Source organism: Cynoglossus semilaevis, unplaced genomic scaffold (assembly GCF_000523025.1).
Source record: "Cynoglossus semilaevis isolate Cse_v1.0 unplaced genomic scaffold, Cse_v1.0 scaffold342, whole genome shotgun sequence".
Lineage (NCBI taxonomy): Eukaryota > Metazoa > Chordata > Actinopteri > Pleuronectiformes > Cynoglossidae > Cynoglossus > Cynoglossus semilaevis.
In genome coordinates, this window is record NW_007585117.1 from 254,910 (window position 1) to 271,275 (window position 16,366).

At 42.1% G+C, this 16,366-nt stretch overlaps 2 protein-coding genes across 2 annotated transcripts in view; both read left to right on the forward strand.

The window, feature by feature from the left end:
• Positions 1 to 524, forward strand: part of LOC112486554 (dynein heavy chain 10, axonemal-like) — a 4,497-nt gene extending 3,973 nt beyond the window's left edge. The window contains exon 12 of the mRNA XM_025053692.1: positions 508 to 524. Within this exon, the coding sequence (XP_024909460.1) occupies positions 508 to 524 (17 nt within the window). The remainder of the gene's footprint in view (positions 1 to 507) is intronic.
• dnah10 (dynein axonemal heavy chain 10) overlaps positions 310 to 16,366 on the forward strand; it is a 25,505-nt gene continuing 9,448 nt past the window's right edge. Inside the window, exons 1-40 of the mRNA XM_025053701.1 lie at positions 310 to 684; positions 764 to 907; positions 1,007 to 1,185; positions 1,266 to 1,417; positions 1,511 to 1,675; positions 1,767 to 1,974; positions 2,912 to 3,068; positions 3,145 to 3,624; positions 4,516 to 4,674; positions 4,765 to 4,881; positions 4,980 to 5,082; positions 5,178 to 5,356; positions 5,457 to 5,668; positions 6,014 to 6,170; positions 6,245 to 6,478; positions 6,558 to 6,680; positions 6,754 to 6,987; positions 7,062 to 7,285; positions 7,446 to 7,715; positions 7,794 to 7,977; positions 8,068 to 8,202; positions 8,819 to 8,971; positions 9,056 to 9,244; positions 9,341 to 9,487; positions 9,626 to 9,817; positions 9,916 to 10,034; positions 10,355 to 10,513; positions 12,842 to 12,977; positions 13,051 to 13,173; positions 13,254 to 13,385; positions 13,470 to 13,686; positions 14,026 to 14,145; positions 14,230 to 14,375; positions 14,456 to 14,608; positions 14,732 to 14,992; positions 15,090 to 15,262; positions 15,343 to 15,436; positions 15,521 to 15,688; positions 15,789 to 15,977; positions 16,168 to 16,339. Of these exons, the coding sequence (XP_024909469.1) occupies positions 658 to 684; positions 764 to 907; positions 1,007 to 1,185; positions 1,266 to 1,417; positions 1,511 to 1,675; positions 1,767 to 1,974; positions 2,912 to 3,068; positions 3,145 to 3,624; positions 4,516 to 4,674; positions 4,765 to 4,881; positions 4,980 to 5,082; positions 5,178 to 5,356; positions 5,457 to 5,668; positions 6,014 to 6,170; positions 6,245 to 6,478; positions 6,558 to 6,680; positions 6,754 to 6,987; positions 7,062 to 7,285; positions 7,446 to 7,715; positions 7,794 to 7,977; positions 8,068 to 8,202; positions 8,819 to 8,971; positions 9,056 to 9,244; positions 9,341 to 9,487; positions 9,626 to 9,817; positions 9,916 to 10,034; positions 10,355 to 10,513; positions 12,842 to 12,977; positions 13,051 to 13,173; positions 13,254 to 13,385; positions 13,470 to 13,686; positions 14,026 to 14,145; positions 14,230 to 14,375; positions 14,456 to 14,608; positions 14,732 to 14,992; positions 15,090 to 15,262; positions 15,343 to 15,436; positions 15,521 to 15,688; positions 15,789 to 15,977; positions 16,168 to 16,339 (6,886 nt within the window). The 5' untranslated portion in view covers positions 310 to 657. The remainder of the gene's footprint in view (positions 685 to 763; positions 908 to 1,006; positions 1,186 to 1,265; positions 1,418 to 1,510; positions 1,676 to 1,766; positions 1,975 to 2,911; positions 3,069 to 3,144; positions 3,625 to 4,515; positions 4,675 to 4,764; positions 4,882 to 4,979; positions 5,083 to 5,177; positions 5,357 to 5,456; positions 5,669 to 6,013; positions 6,171 to 6,244; positions 6,479 to 6,557; positions 6,681 to 6,753; positions 6,988 to 7,061; positions 7,286 to 7,445; positions 7,716 to 7,793; positions 7,978 to 8,067; positions 8,203 to 8,818; positions 8,972 to 9,055; positions 9,245 to 9,340; positions 9,488 to 9,625; positions 9,818 to 9,915; positions 10,035 to 10,354; positions 10,514 to 12,841; positions 12,978 to 13,050; positions 13,174 to 13,253; positions 13,386 to 13,469; positions 13,687 to 14,025; positions 14,146 to 14,229; positions 14,376 to 14,455; positions 14,609 to 14,731; positions 14,993 to 15,089; positions 15,263 to 15,342; positions 15,437 to 15,520; positions 15,689 to 15,788; positions 15,978 to 16,167; positions 16,340 to 16,366) is intronic.

A 16,366-nucleotide genomic window follows, 5' to 3' on the forward strand; every position in this document is an offset into this window, starting at 1 on the left:
TCCAGAGAGGCCATCGGTAACCATTTGATGAGAAAGTTCAACGACATTCTTGCTCAGTACTGCAAAGAGGTATTATTGTGCAATCAATCCTCACCCACTCAGGGCATTTTATTTTGAATTAGTAAGAATGCCACAACTTTCATCACCACATTTGCCCAATGACTCAAAAATAATCTGGATACATTTCTGAGATATAATGAAGTGTATTTACAGGACTACATACGGCAGCCAATCATCTTCCAAGAGATTCTTCTATAATAGGTTGTGTGAAAACCCAGATGTCAAATCCAAAGACACTTAAAACACCATTATTCATCAGTCAGTTTTGCAAGTGGTGTTTAACAGTTTAGAAATATTACATTTTCTGTTTTGTGTTTGGCTGATTAGATTTTCCATTCAAAAGCAGTGGTGCAGTCGTACCTAATGAAGTGGCCTTAGCATTGATGAGGTACAAATGGTGTGCCGTGTATATTTACATGGTGAAATAATTTCGGTCTCTTTTTACAGGTGGACAGCATTATTGAAATCTTCCAGACAAACAAAGACAAACCGCCTTTCACTAAAGATGAGCCCCCGGTGGCCGGATCAATCCGCTGGGTCCGATCTCTTCTCTACCGCATTAAATGCACCATTCTTCCATTCCTGGAAGTGCCAGAGATGCAGGAGAGTGAAAAATGCAAAGTGGTGAGTTTGTTGTTGTTTTTTTGGTCATAAAGACAGTTAGCGAGAGACTTTTGTGTTACCGGTTTGTTACATTATATAGGCCAAGGACAAGTATACACAAGTGGCACTGCAGTTCAGAGACTATGAAACACAGAAGTATGAGGACTGGCTGACTGAGACTGAGAACACGCTGCCTTTGTTGATGAAAAAAAACCTACTGGTCACGGTTAAGCCTGAAAACCAGGTAGTTATCAGCCACTGTTACTTATTGATGTTTGCTGTTTAATATTAACTCACCGCTCAAACTCACATCCTTGTTTCGGTGTTATTATATTATTTTCAGACTGTTATTAAGAACTCCTCAGCATCTGATAACAAGCTACAGCAGAGGAAGCGGTTTCTCGTCAACTTTGCTCCCGAAATCACAGAAATTATTTTGGAGACCAACAGCCTGGGATCACTAGGCTACCCTGTTCCAGATGTGGCACAAAATGTTGCTCTACAAAAGCACAGATTTGTCAAGTAATGATACGTCGATATTTGTTAATGCATGAGTCAAATCTGAATCCTCCACTCTTATGTGTTTATGCTCGTCATTTCAGGTATGTTGAAGACCTGACCAACCTTGTAAACAGCTACAACTCTGCAATGGACAGCCTCACTGAACCAAAGGTCATTATGTTGGCTCAACAGATCAGAACTGTCAAAGAAGTGATGCATTCTGGGTGCAAAAGAATCAACTGGTATTCCCTGGGTATGCTGAATAGGAATCTGGTTTTAAATCAGGAATGTCATTTCTATTTGTGCACAATGTGTGACATAGCGTTGTTTTGTTTTTTGATTCCAGGTATTTCCAATTTCATCAAACAAGGACTCCAGGTCGTGTCTAAATTTAAGTTGGTCATTAATCAGATTCAGAAGAATGAAAGTGAAATTGATGCCAAGCTCCAGTCCATGGTGATGGCTAACTTGCTAAAAGTTCCTGTTCTAGATAAATCAAATGAACTGCCGGGTAAAATAATTACTTTTGTGATATTTATTAACTTTAACAATTAACTATATTAATAATATACTATTAACTCAATTTTTGAATCCCCTCAAAGGTCTAAAGGAGTTCTGTGAACGAATCGAACGAGAGAGGGCAAAAACTGTCCACGTGCTAAAGAGGAAGTACACTGACATTCGAGCACTCATTACTAAAACAGAACATCTAATCATGGAGACTAGCAGTGGCAAAGCAAAAAGTATGGTGGATTATTACAGCCACTGGGAACGAAAGGTGATGGACTCCCTTGTAAAGATGATACTGAGGTGAGAATACCATCGTCTTAAGCTGTGGTATCTGTGGTGTTAGCTCTGAACAGTTGATCCTAAGTACCTAAACTCCTGCACCTTCACCACCTCTGCTACTTGTAACCTCACTATTTCACTGTTCTCCCTTTTGTTTACACACATGTACTCTGTCTTGCTGCGACTGGCCTTCATTCCTCTTCTTTCTAGTGCAAACCTCCACCTCTCTAGGTTATCTTCTAGATGCTGCCTACTCTCACTACAGATCACAATGTCATCTGCAAACAACATAGTCCATGGGGACTCCTGTCTCACCTCATCTGTCAATCTGTCCATCACCACAGCAAACAAGAAGGGGCTCAGGGCCGATCCTTGATGTAGTCCCACCTCCATCTTGATGTCATCTGTCCTCCCAACAGCACACCTCACTACTGTTGTACTATTCTCATACATGTCCTGCACCAATCTAACATACTTCTCTGCCACTCCTGACTTCCTCATACAAAACCACAATTCCTCCCTTGGCACCTTGTCATACCATAACTCAGTATGGTTGTTTGTATATAATAATAGGCAACAATTATGGGTTGCTTATGGGTGAAAGGCAGGTAAAATAACCACTACACTATGGAACCACTAATTATTGAAGCCCCTTAATTCTCCCACAATGGGGCAATTCACAGTCTGAGTCTTTGCAACCTACATAGGCCGCAACATGGATTTTTGGTCAATTTGGTCAATGTGTAAGCTAGGAGTGATAACCCTAACACTATGGAACCACATTACTAGCACTAGCATTAATTACTAGCACTAATTCCACTTGTATTAAAATCTCATTACCATCACACTAATTTTAATAATTACTGTTGTGTTCTATTGAAGGTTACCTGAATGTAAGACTTTATGAACTATAATTCTCAGAGTGTTTTGACCCTACAGCTTTTTCATATCATCGTAGGAACCTCCAGGCCTTCAACAATGCACTAATGGGAAGTGCCGTGTTATTCCAAGTGGATGCCATCCTGTCTGCTCCTAAGATTGTGCTACAGCCCCAGAGTAAAGAGATCTACTGGCTGCTCATGCAGTGTGTCAGAGACTGTGTGGAGAGCACCAAGGTAAGAACATCATGGCTTTTAAATAAATCACTGTTATTTATCATGACATGTGTTTGAACTCTTTTCAACGCTGCAGCAATTTGTACGATGGATGCGTGGAACCTGCATTGAATGCCCTCCACAGCGAGTGGGCACAGAGGAGGAAATGGTAACATTCAGCTTCTACACCGACATGTGCCAGCATCCTCAGATCAATGAAAGCGCCATGACTGTGTCTCAGAACATCCAACGACTTTTCTTCTCTGTGGAGCGCTACCTGAGTCACTGGAAACGCTATCGGCCCCTGTGGGAGAAGAACAAACTGATAAGCAATGAAAAGTTCGCAGAGAGAAAACCCTCCTGTGTCATGTACGACGATAAACTGCAGTTTCTTTCTCGGATCAATCAGGAGGTTTTGTCTGAGCCCCTGTTCAAGACCTTTCACATTGTCCACCTAAACCTGGAGCCTCTGCTCCACACTGTACACAAGACTGTGGAGTCCTACATCATCTCCCTGGGTTCACTGCTCAAGAAATCTGCCAAAGAGGAGCTCTACAGCCTAAAGGATGAACTCATGGTACTAATATGTGTCTTTTTTTTTGTGCTCTCTATTTTTTTGGGCTGTCAAAAAATTACAAATTTTATTCAGATTAATCATATAGTACAGGGGTGTCAAACATAATAATAATAATAATAATAATCATACATTTTATTTAAAAAGCGCTTTTCAGGTCACTCAAGGACACTTTACATAAAATAAAATAAAAACAGATAATAATTTAAAACAGGGCATAGAAACATGTTAAAAATCAATGATAAACAAAAGCACAGAGGAGGGAGGTTAGAGGGAGTATGCTGTCCGGAACAAGCGTGTTTTGAGGTGAGTTTTGAAGGTGGGGAGAGAGTCACAGTTACGGAGATCATACGATATGGTTTGTGGGCCCATTGAGGGGTTCAATCTGCACAAACACTTCATGGTTGTGATGTTTTGTGAAATTATATTTAATTAAATATGAAGGTATTTCTAATAAACCCGACCTTATTTGCATAAAAACATGGGGAAAAACATGGTCTTTGTTGTTATTTATAAATAATTATGTTATGATTGTACTAGTCCAGCCCACCTGACATCTAATCAGGGTGTATGTGGCCCCTGAACCAAAATGAGTTTGACACCCCTGGTATAGTAGCTGGGGATTAATCACAAATAATCATGAATTATTGAGGTCAATCAGAATTTTCAAATATGCCACCAAATCAAATATTTTCTATATATTATCACAACAGGTAGATGTTTTTGTTTCACACCTGTTATTATTTGTAACTAATCAAAATTATGGAATTATTTAAAGAAGGGTTAGTGGATTTTAGTCATTATTTTTCACAATAGAATAAACGTTAACGTGTTAATTTTGATAGCTCTAATTAATCGTTTACTTTTGTCATCTGTTTCTTCCTTTTACCAAAGCACCTCTCGGCAAAGCTGAAACAAAGCCCTGCCACATTTGATGATCTGAAGTCCATTCTTGGCACGATCGCAGACATCAGAGACATGTCTCTGCAGGTGGAGATGAGATACATCGATATAAAGGAGAGATACAGGACACTGGCCATGTACGAGATGGAGGTACGTTGGCACAGTGATTAATTGTTCTTCGAAAAAAGCACATGGACCTGGGTTCTGAGTTTTAAGATCTGTGTTTGTACATATTCTTAGGTCGGAGAGGATGAACTGGAGCTGAATAAAAATATTGACCAGATGTGGAAAGACCTGTTTGAAGAATCCAGACGAGTCGATGAAAGTTTGACAGATGTCAAGAAATCCTTCACTGAGGTCGAATGTCAAAACCATTTTTGCCTGAAATGACAAAGAAAAGCATAGTTTTTTCTTAGTGGTAAACATTTACACACATTTGTCGTTTTCCTCCAAAGACTACAAAGGAGAAAATTGAAGAGTTTATGCAGGACGTGTGTATTTTTGCTGAAAGCTTCCATATGCGTGGACCTGGAGCGGTGGGAGATGATTTGGAGAAAGGTGCCTTTAGCTTTCCCTTTTTCCTTTATCTATAGCCTTAATATATATAGGAATGCTGCAAGTGAGCCTTTCTTTTTTTATTTTTGTCCATGCAGGAATGTCTATTTTGGGCAAATATGAAGCAGATCTTGCCAAGATGGTGGCAAAATGGCAGGAGTTATCCAATGCTGAAAAACTGTTGGACCTGCATGTTACTGTGTACCCAGAAGTTATCAACGTGCAGAAGGATATGAAGAACCTGAGAGTCATTTATGACTTGTACACATCTCAAAAGGTGTGATTTGTTTTTATCTACTGTAAAATGTTGTTACAGTTTCCTTTTTCTGAACATCTGTCTAATATTTGCATTTCATTTGTGTCTTTAAATCATCCAGGATGCAAAGACCAAATGGTCTGAGACCCTGTGGGGGGATTTAAACATCCAGCTGCTGCAAGAAGGAGCTGAGGGCTTCATCAAAAGCTTCAGGCAGTTGCCCAAAGATGTCCGGGCGATGTCAGTGGCATTTTTCCTGGAGGGACGCATGAAAGAGTTCAGGGACACTCTGCCTCTCCTGCTGGACCTGAAGAATGAGGCCCTGAGAGAACGGTCAGTCTTTAAAAAGCTCATTAGTAACTTAGACAGAGTGTGAAGCATAATACAGTATGTCTATGAAGATTCTCAGTCATCCAGGTCATAGTCAAGTTTGAAAGTTCTGTTAGGCAACTGGATATGAATTTTCTAAAAGGAGACGTTTCACCTCTAATCCAAGAGGCTTCTTCAGTTCTAACTGGTGGTGGGGAGTACAGCAAATATATACTCTAGGTGAAAAAGAATAAAGCTACTTCAGGTCCACCCTGTTGGGTGGGGCCTTGGGGTCAACCGTGAAAATGTAAACAGTCATTAAGAGTCTGATGTCTCATAATACAGTACATAATACATTTGTATTTACAGACACTGGAAGGAACTGATGCAAAGAACCGGAACGTCCTTCGACATGAACCTTGACAGTTTCACTCTGGAGAACATGTTTGCCATGGAGTTGAATAAATATGCAAATGTAATAGGAGAGATTGTCACCTCTGCTGTTAAGGAGCTCAGCATTGAGAAGGTAACTGTCTTCTTTTCTTTTCTTGTCCTTAAACTGGACCAGTGTGTGAAAGGTTAATGGTTTTGTGCTTCTAGGGAGTGAAGGAGGTGGTGGAGACCTGGGAGAACGCCAAGTTCACTGTTCAGCCATATTTCAAGGGGTCTCAGGAACGTGGATCCATTCTGGGAGTAGTAGACGAGATTCTCCTGAATTTGGAAAATGATACCATGAACTTGCAGAGCATGGCAGGAAGTTGTTTCATCGGTCACTTTCTTGATGTCATCCAACAACTGGAAAAAGAACTTTCCCTCATTAGTGAAACCATAGAGGTCTGATACCGACTCTGATATCTGACTTAGCCGAATCCACAAAGAGTCTCTAAACACAGTGTCCATTTTTTATGCACAGGTGTGGTTGCTAGTGCAGCGTAAATGGATGTACCTAGAGAGCATATTTATTGGTGGAGACATTCGCTCACAGTTACCAGAAGAAGCCCAGACATTTGATACCATTGACAAAAAGTTTAAAGAAGTAAGTCTTTTTTTTTGAATAACCTAAACCCTGTTCTTTAAAATAAATGTAATCATGTTTTCACTCTTTGCAGGTAATGGCTGACACCGTGAGGAACCCCTACATTAAACGATGCTGCCTGGCTCCTAACCGACTAACAGAGCTGCAGGTCCTGAGTGAGGGTCTGGAGAGGTGTCAGAAGAGTCTGAGTGACTACTTGGATTCCAAACGGAATGGATTTCCTCGCTTCTTCTTTATCTCCGACGACGAACTTCTCAGCATCCTGGGCAGTATTGACCCTCTCTGTGTCCAAGAGCACATGATCAAGGTACTGTCCCCACGTTAACAAAGTATATACTGTCCATGTTCTGCATATCCATTTTTCTTTCTTTGTCCAAACAGATGTACGACAACGTTGCATCTTTGAGGTTTGATGTGGAAAGCAACAGGGATACAGTAGCTAAGGCCATGGTTTCTGCTGAGGGTGAGGTGATAGAGTTCAGGAAACCAGTGACAGTGGAAGGCAGAGTGGAGGAGTGGATGACTGGAGTCTTACAGGAGATGAAGAGGACCAATAGACTCATCACCAAGGAGGCCATCTTTCGTTACTGTGAAGACCAGAGCAGGTAAGTGTGTGTGTGTGTGTGTGGACATCTACCACTGATCTATCCCCTCTCCCTCTGCTTCACTGTTTGCATACCCTTCACTTATGACATCTACCATTTATGATTCTGCTGTTCTTTATCAAAGTGACCCACAGAGACCTTCCATGCCTGTGTTTCTCAGGGTGGACTGGATGTTGCAGTTCCAGGGCATGATGGTGTTGGCGGCAAACCAAGTGTGGTGGACGTGGGAGGTGGAGGACATCTTTAATAAGGTGAAGACAGGGGAGAAACATGCATTGAAGGACTACGCTCAGAAAATGCACCAGCAGATTGATGATCTGGTCAAACGTATCACACAACCAATGAAGAAGAACGACAGACGGAAGCTGAACACTGTGCTCATCCTTGACGTTCATGCTAGAGACATTGTCGATGGTTTTGTTCTTAACAGGTAGAACTTTCGCAATTTGCTGTGTGTCTCAATGTCATGTTTGAAGGTACATTTTAATTGTCCAGAATATCTTTTTAGTATTAACGACGCACGTGAGTTTGAGTGGGAAAGCCAACTCCGATTCTACTGGTTCCAGGAACAGGACGACCTGTTTGTGTGTCAGTGCAGCGCTTCATTCACGTATGGTTATGAATACATGGGATTGAACGGTCGACTGGTTATAACACCACTGACTGACAGGATTTACTTAACTCTCACCCAGGTTTGATAGTAACACCCACTACAGTAATAAGGTGAAGAGGTGAAATATTCTGTCTTTGTTTTAGCTATCGCCGTTTTGTTCTGTCAACAGGCTCTGTCCATGTACCTGGGTGGAGCTCCAGCAGGACCAGCTGGCACAGGCAAGACAGAGACCACCAAAGACCTGGCCAAGGCTTTAGGTCTGCTCTGTGTAGTAACAAACTGTGGTGAAGGCATGGACTACATGGTAAGAAGGCTGCAGCCGATTAAACGCATAAATAAAATATATATATATATATACTTAAAAACAAACCAAAATTATTGGTTGTATGACTTGTCATGACCATTCATTGAGCCAAAAAAAAACAGATAAATAGATCACTGTGATGTATACTTGTTACGACAGTGTGATGTCAGGAGACACTGGTGCAAAGTGTTGGCAGTTATGGTTATAGGAGTTATGGTTATGAAAAATAAAGTACACAGTTGACACAGCCGTTGTCTGTGTTTGTGCGACATAACAATCACGCAGGTCACATAGTTAAAACAATTCTAGTGAAAGACCATAGAAAAGATGCAGAGTTCTTGAGTAAATTATCTTTAACCAAGCATTATTTTACATTTGACTGGAATGCTCAAATAAATAAAATACCACTTACCAAAACTTATTTATTACTTACTTATTTTTTTCAAGAGCAGATTGTCATCGGTCAATAAAAGCATTAGAAATGAATCTGATAATTCAGATTAAAATAAATAATCTAATAACCATCCATTGAATATTCACACTCTTTTTAATATACAGAGTTTACAGTGGCTTTTATTTGCTGCATTTCACAAACAGTTATTTCTCTCTTCTACAGGCTGTGGGTAAGATCTTCTCCGGCCTTGCCCAGTGTGGAGCCTGGGGCTGTTTTGATGAGTTTAATCGTATTGATGCCTCAGTGTTGTCAGTGATCTCCTCCCAAATCCAGACCATACGCAATGCTCTCATACTGCACCTAAAAAGGTTTCATGTAGGTACATGGTCTAGAGATTTTGGAGTTGTTCAGAAAATGCAAATATCTCAAAATCACAACCACTTCATGTGCACATTTTAGTTTGAGGGACAGGAGATCAGCTTGGACAACCGTATGGGGATCTTCATCACCATGAACCCAGGGTATGCAGGTCGCACAGAGCTGCCAGAGTCAGTGAAGGCCCTCTTCAGGCCAGTGGTGGTCATTGTACCAGACCTGCAGCAGATCTGTGAGATCATGCTCTTCTCTGAGGGCTTCCTGATGGCTAAGGTCGGATAATAAAGAATATAATAAATAATTCAGCAGACTCACTGCTTTAACTCCATTGTGTATTTCTTACTGTGGAATTTATTGCTTCATTTTTAGGTGCTGGCGAAGAAGATGACAGTGTTGTATAAACTGGCTCATGAGCAGCTCTCCAAACAGTCCCATTATGACTTTGGCCTGCGAGCCCTGAAGTCTGTGCTGGTGATGGCAGGAGAGCTGAAGAGCGGATCACCAGAGCTGAGTGAGGTGCAGAATTTTACCCTTGTACAGTGAAAAGCAAACATTTCCTTCACTGAGTTAGATTTAACACCAAACCATATAGTTTTCAATGAAGGCTATACTAAACTATGATTTTAATATTCTATGTTAAAATGTTTTTGACAGGATGTGGTGCTAATGCGTGCCCTCAGGGACATGAACCTTCCAAAGTTTGTATTTGAGGACGTGCCTCTGTTCCTGGGACTGATCTCAGATCTGTTCCCTCAGCTGAGTTGTCCTCGTGTTCGATATCCCAACTTTAACGACACTGTGGAGCAGATATTACAAGAAAACAAATATATTGTCCTTCCTGACCAGGTGTCTCCTCTGTTCCATCTTCCTGTGCTGTATGTTTATACACACACACAGAGATTACTATTAATAATTTCCTTTTCCTGTGGATTTACTGGTGTCAGGTGGACAAGGTGGTGCAGCTGTACGAGACAATGATGACCAGACACACGACCATGGTCGTAGGACCCACCGGTGGAGGGAAATCAGTTGTTATTAGAACCTTATGTCAAGCTCAGACCAGGTCTGTATTAGTTTACATCAGAGTGTACAAACATACAGCCTACAGGCCAAAACCGTCCTGCTCGAGTGTCATTTCAATCCACTTTAATTTTTTCAAAATTAAAAATACACAAACACTTCATGATATTCAGAATTCAGGATATTTTTGTAAAATTACATTATTTATTCAGTATTTAATTATTTCAGATTCATTAAATACTTAATACTGATTAGGTTGTAATGAGTTTGACACCCCTGATTTACATCATCTACATTTATACTATGATACAGTGATATTGTACATGAGACTAAATGTAACTTATATTTTCATTATAACCTCAGAATGGGCCTTCATACCAAGATTTACCCTCTGAACCCAAAAGCCATGAGTGTCATTGAACTCTATGGTGTCCTGGACCCCGATACTAGAGACTGGACCGATGGGATTTTCTCCAATATCTTTCGTGACATCAACAAGCCTACTGATAAGGAAGAGAGGAGGTTGGAAAACTTAATTGAATCAGAAACGTTTTTATTGCCAGGTAGGTTTTCACCTACGAGGAATTTGTGGTGGCATTGCAGTGAAAGAAAGGTATACATATAAAATAAATTAAATTATGCCTATGGTTGGACATTTACAGAATAGTACAGAAAAGTGCAGGGGTGTGTATGTGCAGGTAGGGGTGGGAGTGGGGGTGGATCAGTGAGAGCCTTTTCGTCTGTTGACAAGGGTAATAGCAGATGGGTAGAAGCTGTTTCTGTGGCGAGAGGTTTTCCTGCCAGACCAGAGCGCCTCAAAGAGTTTGTTACCGGGGTAAGAGGGGTCGGTTGCAATCTTTTTAGCTCGCTTTTGGATTCTGGAGTTGTACAGATCCTGTAGCGACGGTATGTTCCAGCCAATTACTTTCCCAGCAGCGCGGATGATACGCTGCAGTCTGCGCAGATCCTTCGCAGTGGCAGCAGCGTACAGCGTATGGAGATGGAGGAGGTGAGGATAGACTCGATGATGGAGGTGTAGAAGTTCACCATCATTGACTTTGACAGATTGAACTGTTTCAGCTGCCTCAGGAAGTACATTCTCTGTTGGGCTTTTTTGATGAGGGAGCTGATGTTTGGCTCCCATTTAAGGTCCTGGGTGATGATGGTTCCCAGGAAGCGGAAGTGTTCCACAGTATCCACAGGAGAATCACCCAGGGCCCTGGACGTGGATGGGGGTGCGCTCGTTCTGAAGTCCACTGTCCTTTTTTACTGCATTGAGCTCTATGTTGTTGAGTCTACACTAGGTCACCAGGCGGTCAATCTCCCATCTGTACGCTGACTCATCCCCATCAGAGATGAGTCCAATGAGGGTGGTGTCATCCGCGAACTTCAGGAGCTTAATGTTATGATGGCTCAAGGTACAGGTGTTTGTGTACAGGGAGAAGAGCAGAGGAGAAAGGACACAGCCCTGTGGAGAGCCAGTGCTGATGGTCCAGGAGTCTGAGGTGTGCTTCCCTATCCTCACATCCATTCTGTCAGTCAGGTAGTCAGTGATCCACCTATAGGTGGAGTCAGGTACACTGAGCTGGAGTAGTTTACTAGATAGCTGGGATGATGGTGTTAAAAGCTGAGCTAAACTCCAGGATCCTGGCGTAGGTGCCTGTGTGGTCCAGATGCTGCAGGATGAAGTCGAGGGCTAAGTTGACTGCATCGTCTACAGACCTGTTGGCTCTATAGGCGAACTGCAGGGTGTCCTGGAGTGGATCAGTCATGGCTTTCAGGTGTGTCTGGACAAGGTCTGGACAGAGGTTAAGGCATTGGGTCTGTAGTCACTTAGTCCGTAGGGTATCCTCACATCCATTCTGTCAGTCAGGTAGTCAGTGATCCACCTATAGGTGGAGTCAGGTACACTGAGCTGGAGTAGTTTACTAGATAGCTGGGATGATGGTGTTAAAAGCTGAGCTAAACTCCAGGATCCTGGCGTAGGTGCCTGTGTGGTCCAGATGCTGCAGGATGAAGTCGAGGGCTAAGTTGACTGCATCGTCTACAGACCTGTTGGCTCTATAGGCGAACTGCAGGGTGTCCTGGAGTGGATCAGTCATGGCTTTCAGGTGTGTCTGGACAAGGTCTGGACAGAGGTTAAGGCATTGGGTCTGTAGTCACTTAGTCCGTAGGGTTTTTGCTTTTTGGGGACGGGTATGATGGTGGAGGATTTAAAGCAGGATGGCACTTGGCATATCTCCAGTGAGGTGTTGAAAATGTCTGTGAACACTGGGGACAGTTGGTCAGCACAGTGCTTCAGGGTAGCAGGTGAGATGTGTTCTGGTCCGACTGCTTTGTGGGGGTTTTGTTTTTGAAAAGCCTTTTCACGTCTTGCTCTTTGATAGCAAGAGTCAGTCCAGTGGTAGAGGTGAGGGGGGAAGCTGGGGGATCTGGATAAGGTGTCAGAGTTCCTGCAGTGGGTGGGGTGGGCAACAGTAGTGGTCGTTCAGCTCATTTGCAAGGCGCATGTTGTTAATGGAGGGGGGGACTTTAAGACTGTAGTTGGTGATTTGTCTGAGCCCTCTCCAAACAGAGGCAGAGTTGTTAGCTGAGAACTCGTGTTGAAGTTTCTCAGAATACTGTCATTTAGCTTTCATCACCTCCTTGCTAAACCTGTATTTTGAGTTTTGCTGTGAACCAGGGTTTGTCATTGTTGTAGCTCATCCTAGTTCGTGTTGGTATGCAGCTGTCCTCACAGAAGCTGATGTAGAGGAGATGTAATGATGTAATTTATTGTGTTTATTCACACACAAACACATTAATTCCTGTGAAATGCAGCAGAAAATACAGAGTCTTTCCTATCCATAGGTACATCCTGTTTGATGGTGACGTAGACGCTCTTTGGGTGGAGAACATGAATTCAGTCATGGATGACAACAAACTCCTCACGCTGGCCAACGGAGAACGGATCCGTTTACAGAATCACTGCGCTCTGCTGTTTGAGGTTGTGTTTCTATTAAGAGAGAAAGCCTCAGCTTGTGTGGGAGCAGGCTTTTAAGAAGTCCTCATCGTTACAGGTCGGAGATCTGCAGTTTGCTTCCCCGGCCACCGTTTCCCGCTGTGGGATGGTTTTTGTTGACCCGAAGAACCTGAGATACGCTCCTTACTTGCAGAAATGGCTGAGCAGCAGATCTAAAAAGGTTTGGCAACACAATTACAGTTTACACATAACTGCACTGCTGTACCTTAACAACCACTGTGAACCGTTTGGGTTTTCCAGGAAGGAGAAGTTCTCAACAAACTGTTTGAAAAATACGTGCCCAGCTGTATCGACCTGATTGTGGACGGCATTGTTGACGGTAAACAGGGACAGAAGCTGAAGGCTGTGGTCCCACGGACAGATCTGAACATGGTGGCTTAAACTCGCATGTAAATGTTTACATTTACTATTGTAATGCCATTTATAAATGGAGTAAAATATATTGTTTTTCTTCAGGTGTCTCAGCTTTGCCTGATATTGGATGCTCTCCTGGAGCCTGACAGCAGCAGAGCTGAAGTCCTGGAGTCTCACTTCCTGGAAGCTGTGTACTGCTCACTCGGAGCTTCCTTACTGGGAAATGACAGGATCACGTTTGATGAACATGTTAAAAGACTTTCCTGTTTGACTGTAGTGTATGAAGAGAAACTCCTGGCTGGTCCTGGAGAGATTCCAGGTGAAATATTGAACCTCTAAATGTTAATTTATATATATAAATATCTGATAATATTTATGGGGTAGCCATTTTGTCGTGCAGCGAATCCCCAGCTTGCTGGTTCATTCCCCTGTCTGTCAATGTTGTCTGAACCCTGACACATTCCCTACTGGGATTGACTCCAGCCAATGTTAAGATTATGCATTTCTTGCCAGTTCTTCAAATACTGTTGAATTGTGGCTAAAGTCGATGTTTGACTTTCATATTGTACAAACGTAGTAGTTTTGCCTAGATTACTACCCTGATTATTGCAGTCATATGTAATTACCTATTGACAACACGTTTTCTGTGTTCTCCCAGGAAACCTACCAACTCTATATGATTTCCACTTTGATGGTACAGAAGAGAAGTGGGTTCCCTGGAGTTCCTTGGTCACAAAATACATTCACGACCCTGAAAAGAAGTTTTCCGATATTCTTGGTAAAACCCACTCTTCAAGTTCCGATGGAAAAAGTTGGCATACTGAAAATTAGCAAATACTTTTTGCCTCCATCTTTGTTTTAGTGCCAACTATCGACACTACACGAGCCAGTTGGATCCTGGAGCAGATGGTGAAGATCAAGCAGCCTGTGCTTCTTGTCGGAGAATCTGGCACTTCCAAGACGGCCACCATTCATAACTTCCTTAAAAACCTCAACACAGATAAAACAGTATGTTTGCTCTGAAAAAAACAAACCATCCAACCTTTTTTTTTACGTCAAATCAGACAATTTCTGTTTGTTTTTTCTAGATCACTCTGATCATGAACTTCTCCTCCCGAACCGCATCACTGGACGTGCAGAGGAACCTGGAGGCCAATGTGGAGAAAAGGACCAAAGAGATCTATGGACCTACCATGGGAAAAAGACTGTTGATCTTTATGGATGACATGAATATGCCAAAGGTACATAGAACTGTTGTGTTCTCCAGTTACTCCTGTTTCCTCCAACAGTCCAAAAACATGTAGGATAAGGTCTGTTTAGGAATGTTAATAAAAGAATATACAAGATGCTTTCTCCATATTCAGGTGGATAACTACAACACACAGCAGCCTATCGCACTCCTAAAGCTCCTTCTGGACCGAGGAGGAATTTATGCCAGAGGAAAAGAGCTCAACTACAAAGTTCTGAAAGACCTTGGCTTCATTGCTGCCATGGGAAAGGCAGGAGGTGGGAGGAACGAGGTGGACCCTCGATTCATCTCGCTCTTCAGTGTCTTCAGCATGCCCTTCCCTTCAGTGGAGTCACTGCACCTAATCTATGCCTCCATTATCAAAGGCCACACTAGTGTGAGTATCCAATGCATCTTCCTCTCAACAATATTTTATTTACAATCAAGTTGTCAAAAATACAAACGTTATTTAATTTCTCTTCTGGGTGTTTTAGTCTTTTGAGGATGCCATCCAGAAGGTTTGTGACAAACTCACTTCCTGCACACTGGAGCTCTACAATAACATCATCAAAGACCTACCACCGACTCCTTCGAAGTTCCACTACATTTTTAACCTGAGGGACTTATCGAGAGTCTACAATGGACTCACCCTCACCAAAGCAGACCGGTCTCATCTTCCAAAATCATTCAATGATCAAATTTTTGTTCAGTTTTTTCTCTTTATTTTAACCTGATTCTCTTCTACAGGTTTTTAACTGTGACTCAGTTTGTACGAGTTTGGAGAAATGAATGTTTGAGAATCTTCCATGACAGACTGATCGATGAGACGGACAAAGCCTTGGTAATGGATAATAACAAACACATAATATATTTTTAATTTTTTATGGTCCAGATGGTACCTTTAAATTGGTTTCTTTTTGTTCAGGTTCAAGATCACATCAAGAACCTGGTTGTGAACTATTTTAGGTCAGACATGGATTCAGTTCTCAGGGACCCCATTCTTTTTGGAGATTACAGGAACGCCCTCAGTGAGATTGAACCCAGGGTCTATGAGGACATGCAGGACTATGAGGCTTCAAAAGCTCTTTTCCAGGTTGAAACCTTATAAATACACTGATTTCAACACCACTATAATTTATTTTAATTTTATGTTCTTTAGCAGAAATGGGATTGGTTATTTTCTTTCACTTTAGGAAATTCTTGAAGAATACAACGAGACAAAGACACAGATGAACTTAGTGCTGTTTGATGATGCTCTGGAACATCTGACCCGGGTTCACCGCATCATCCGTGTAGATCGTGGCCATGCACTGCTGGTTGGTGTTGGAGGCTCTGGCAAGCAGTCGCTCACAAGGCTGGCTGCCTTCACTGCTGGATATGAGGTTTTCTTAAACACATTGAGATCAGCAGATGATTTGAAAACTAGTGTTTCATTTATGTAGTTTCTTTCATACTTCAAAAGAGATATACATACATGATGTGTTTTGATTTACTGTAAAAAAATCAAAGTTGGAATTGTTCTTGTACAACATAAAGATAAAGCCACAGCAATATTAATGGTTATTTTTCCAGATGTTTGAGATCACACTTAGTCGAGGATATAATGAGTCAAACCTACGTGAAGACCTGAGAACTCTGTACTTCAAGCTGGGTATTGAGAATAAGAAGATTGTGTTCCTCTTTACTGATGGCCATGTTGCTGAGGAAGGCTTCTTGGAACTCATTAACAACATGCTCACTTCAGGTTCGATCCCCCCCCCATTCCCCCTCC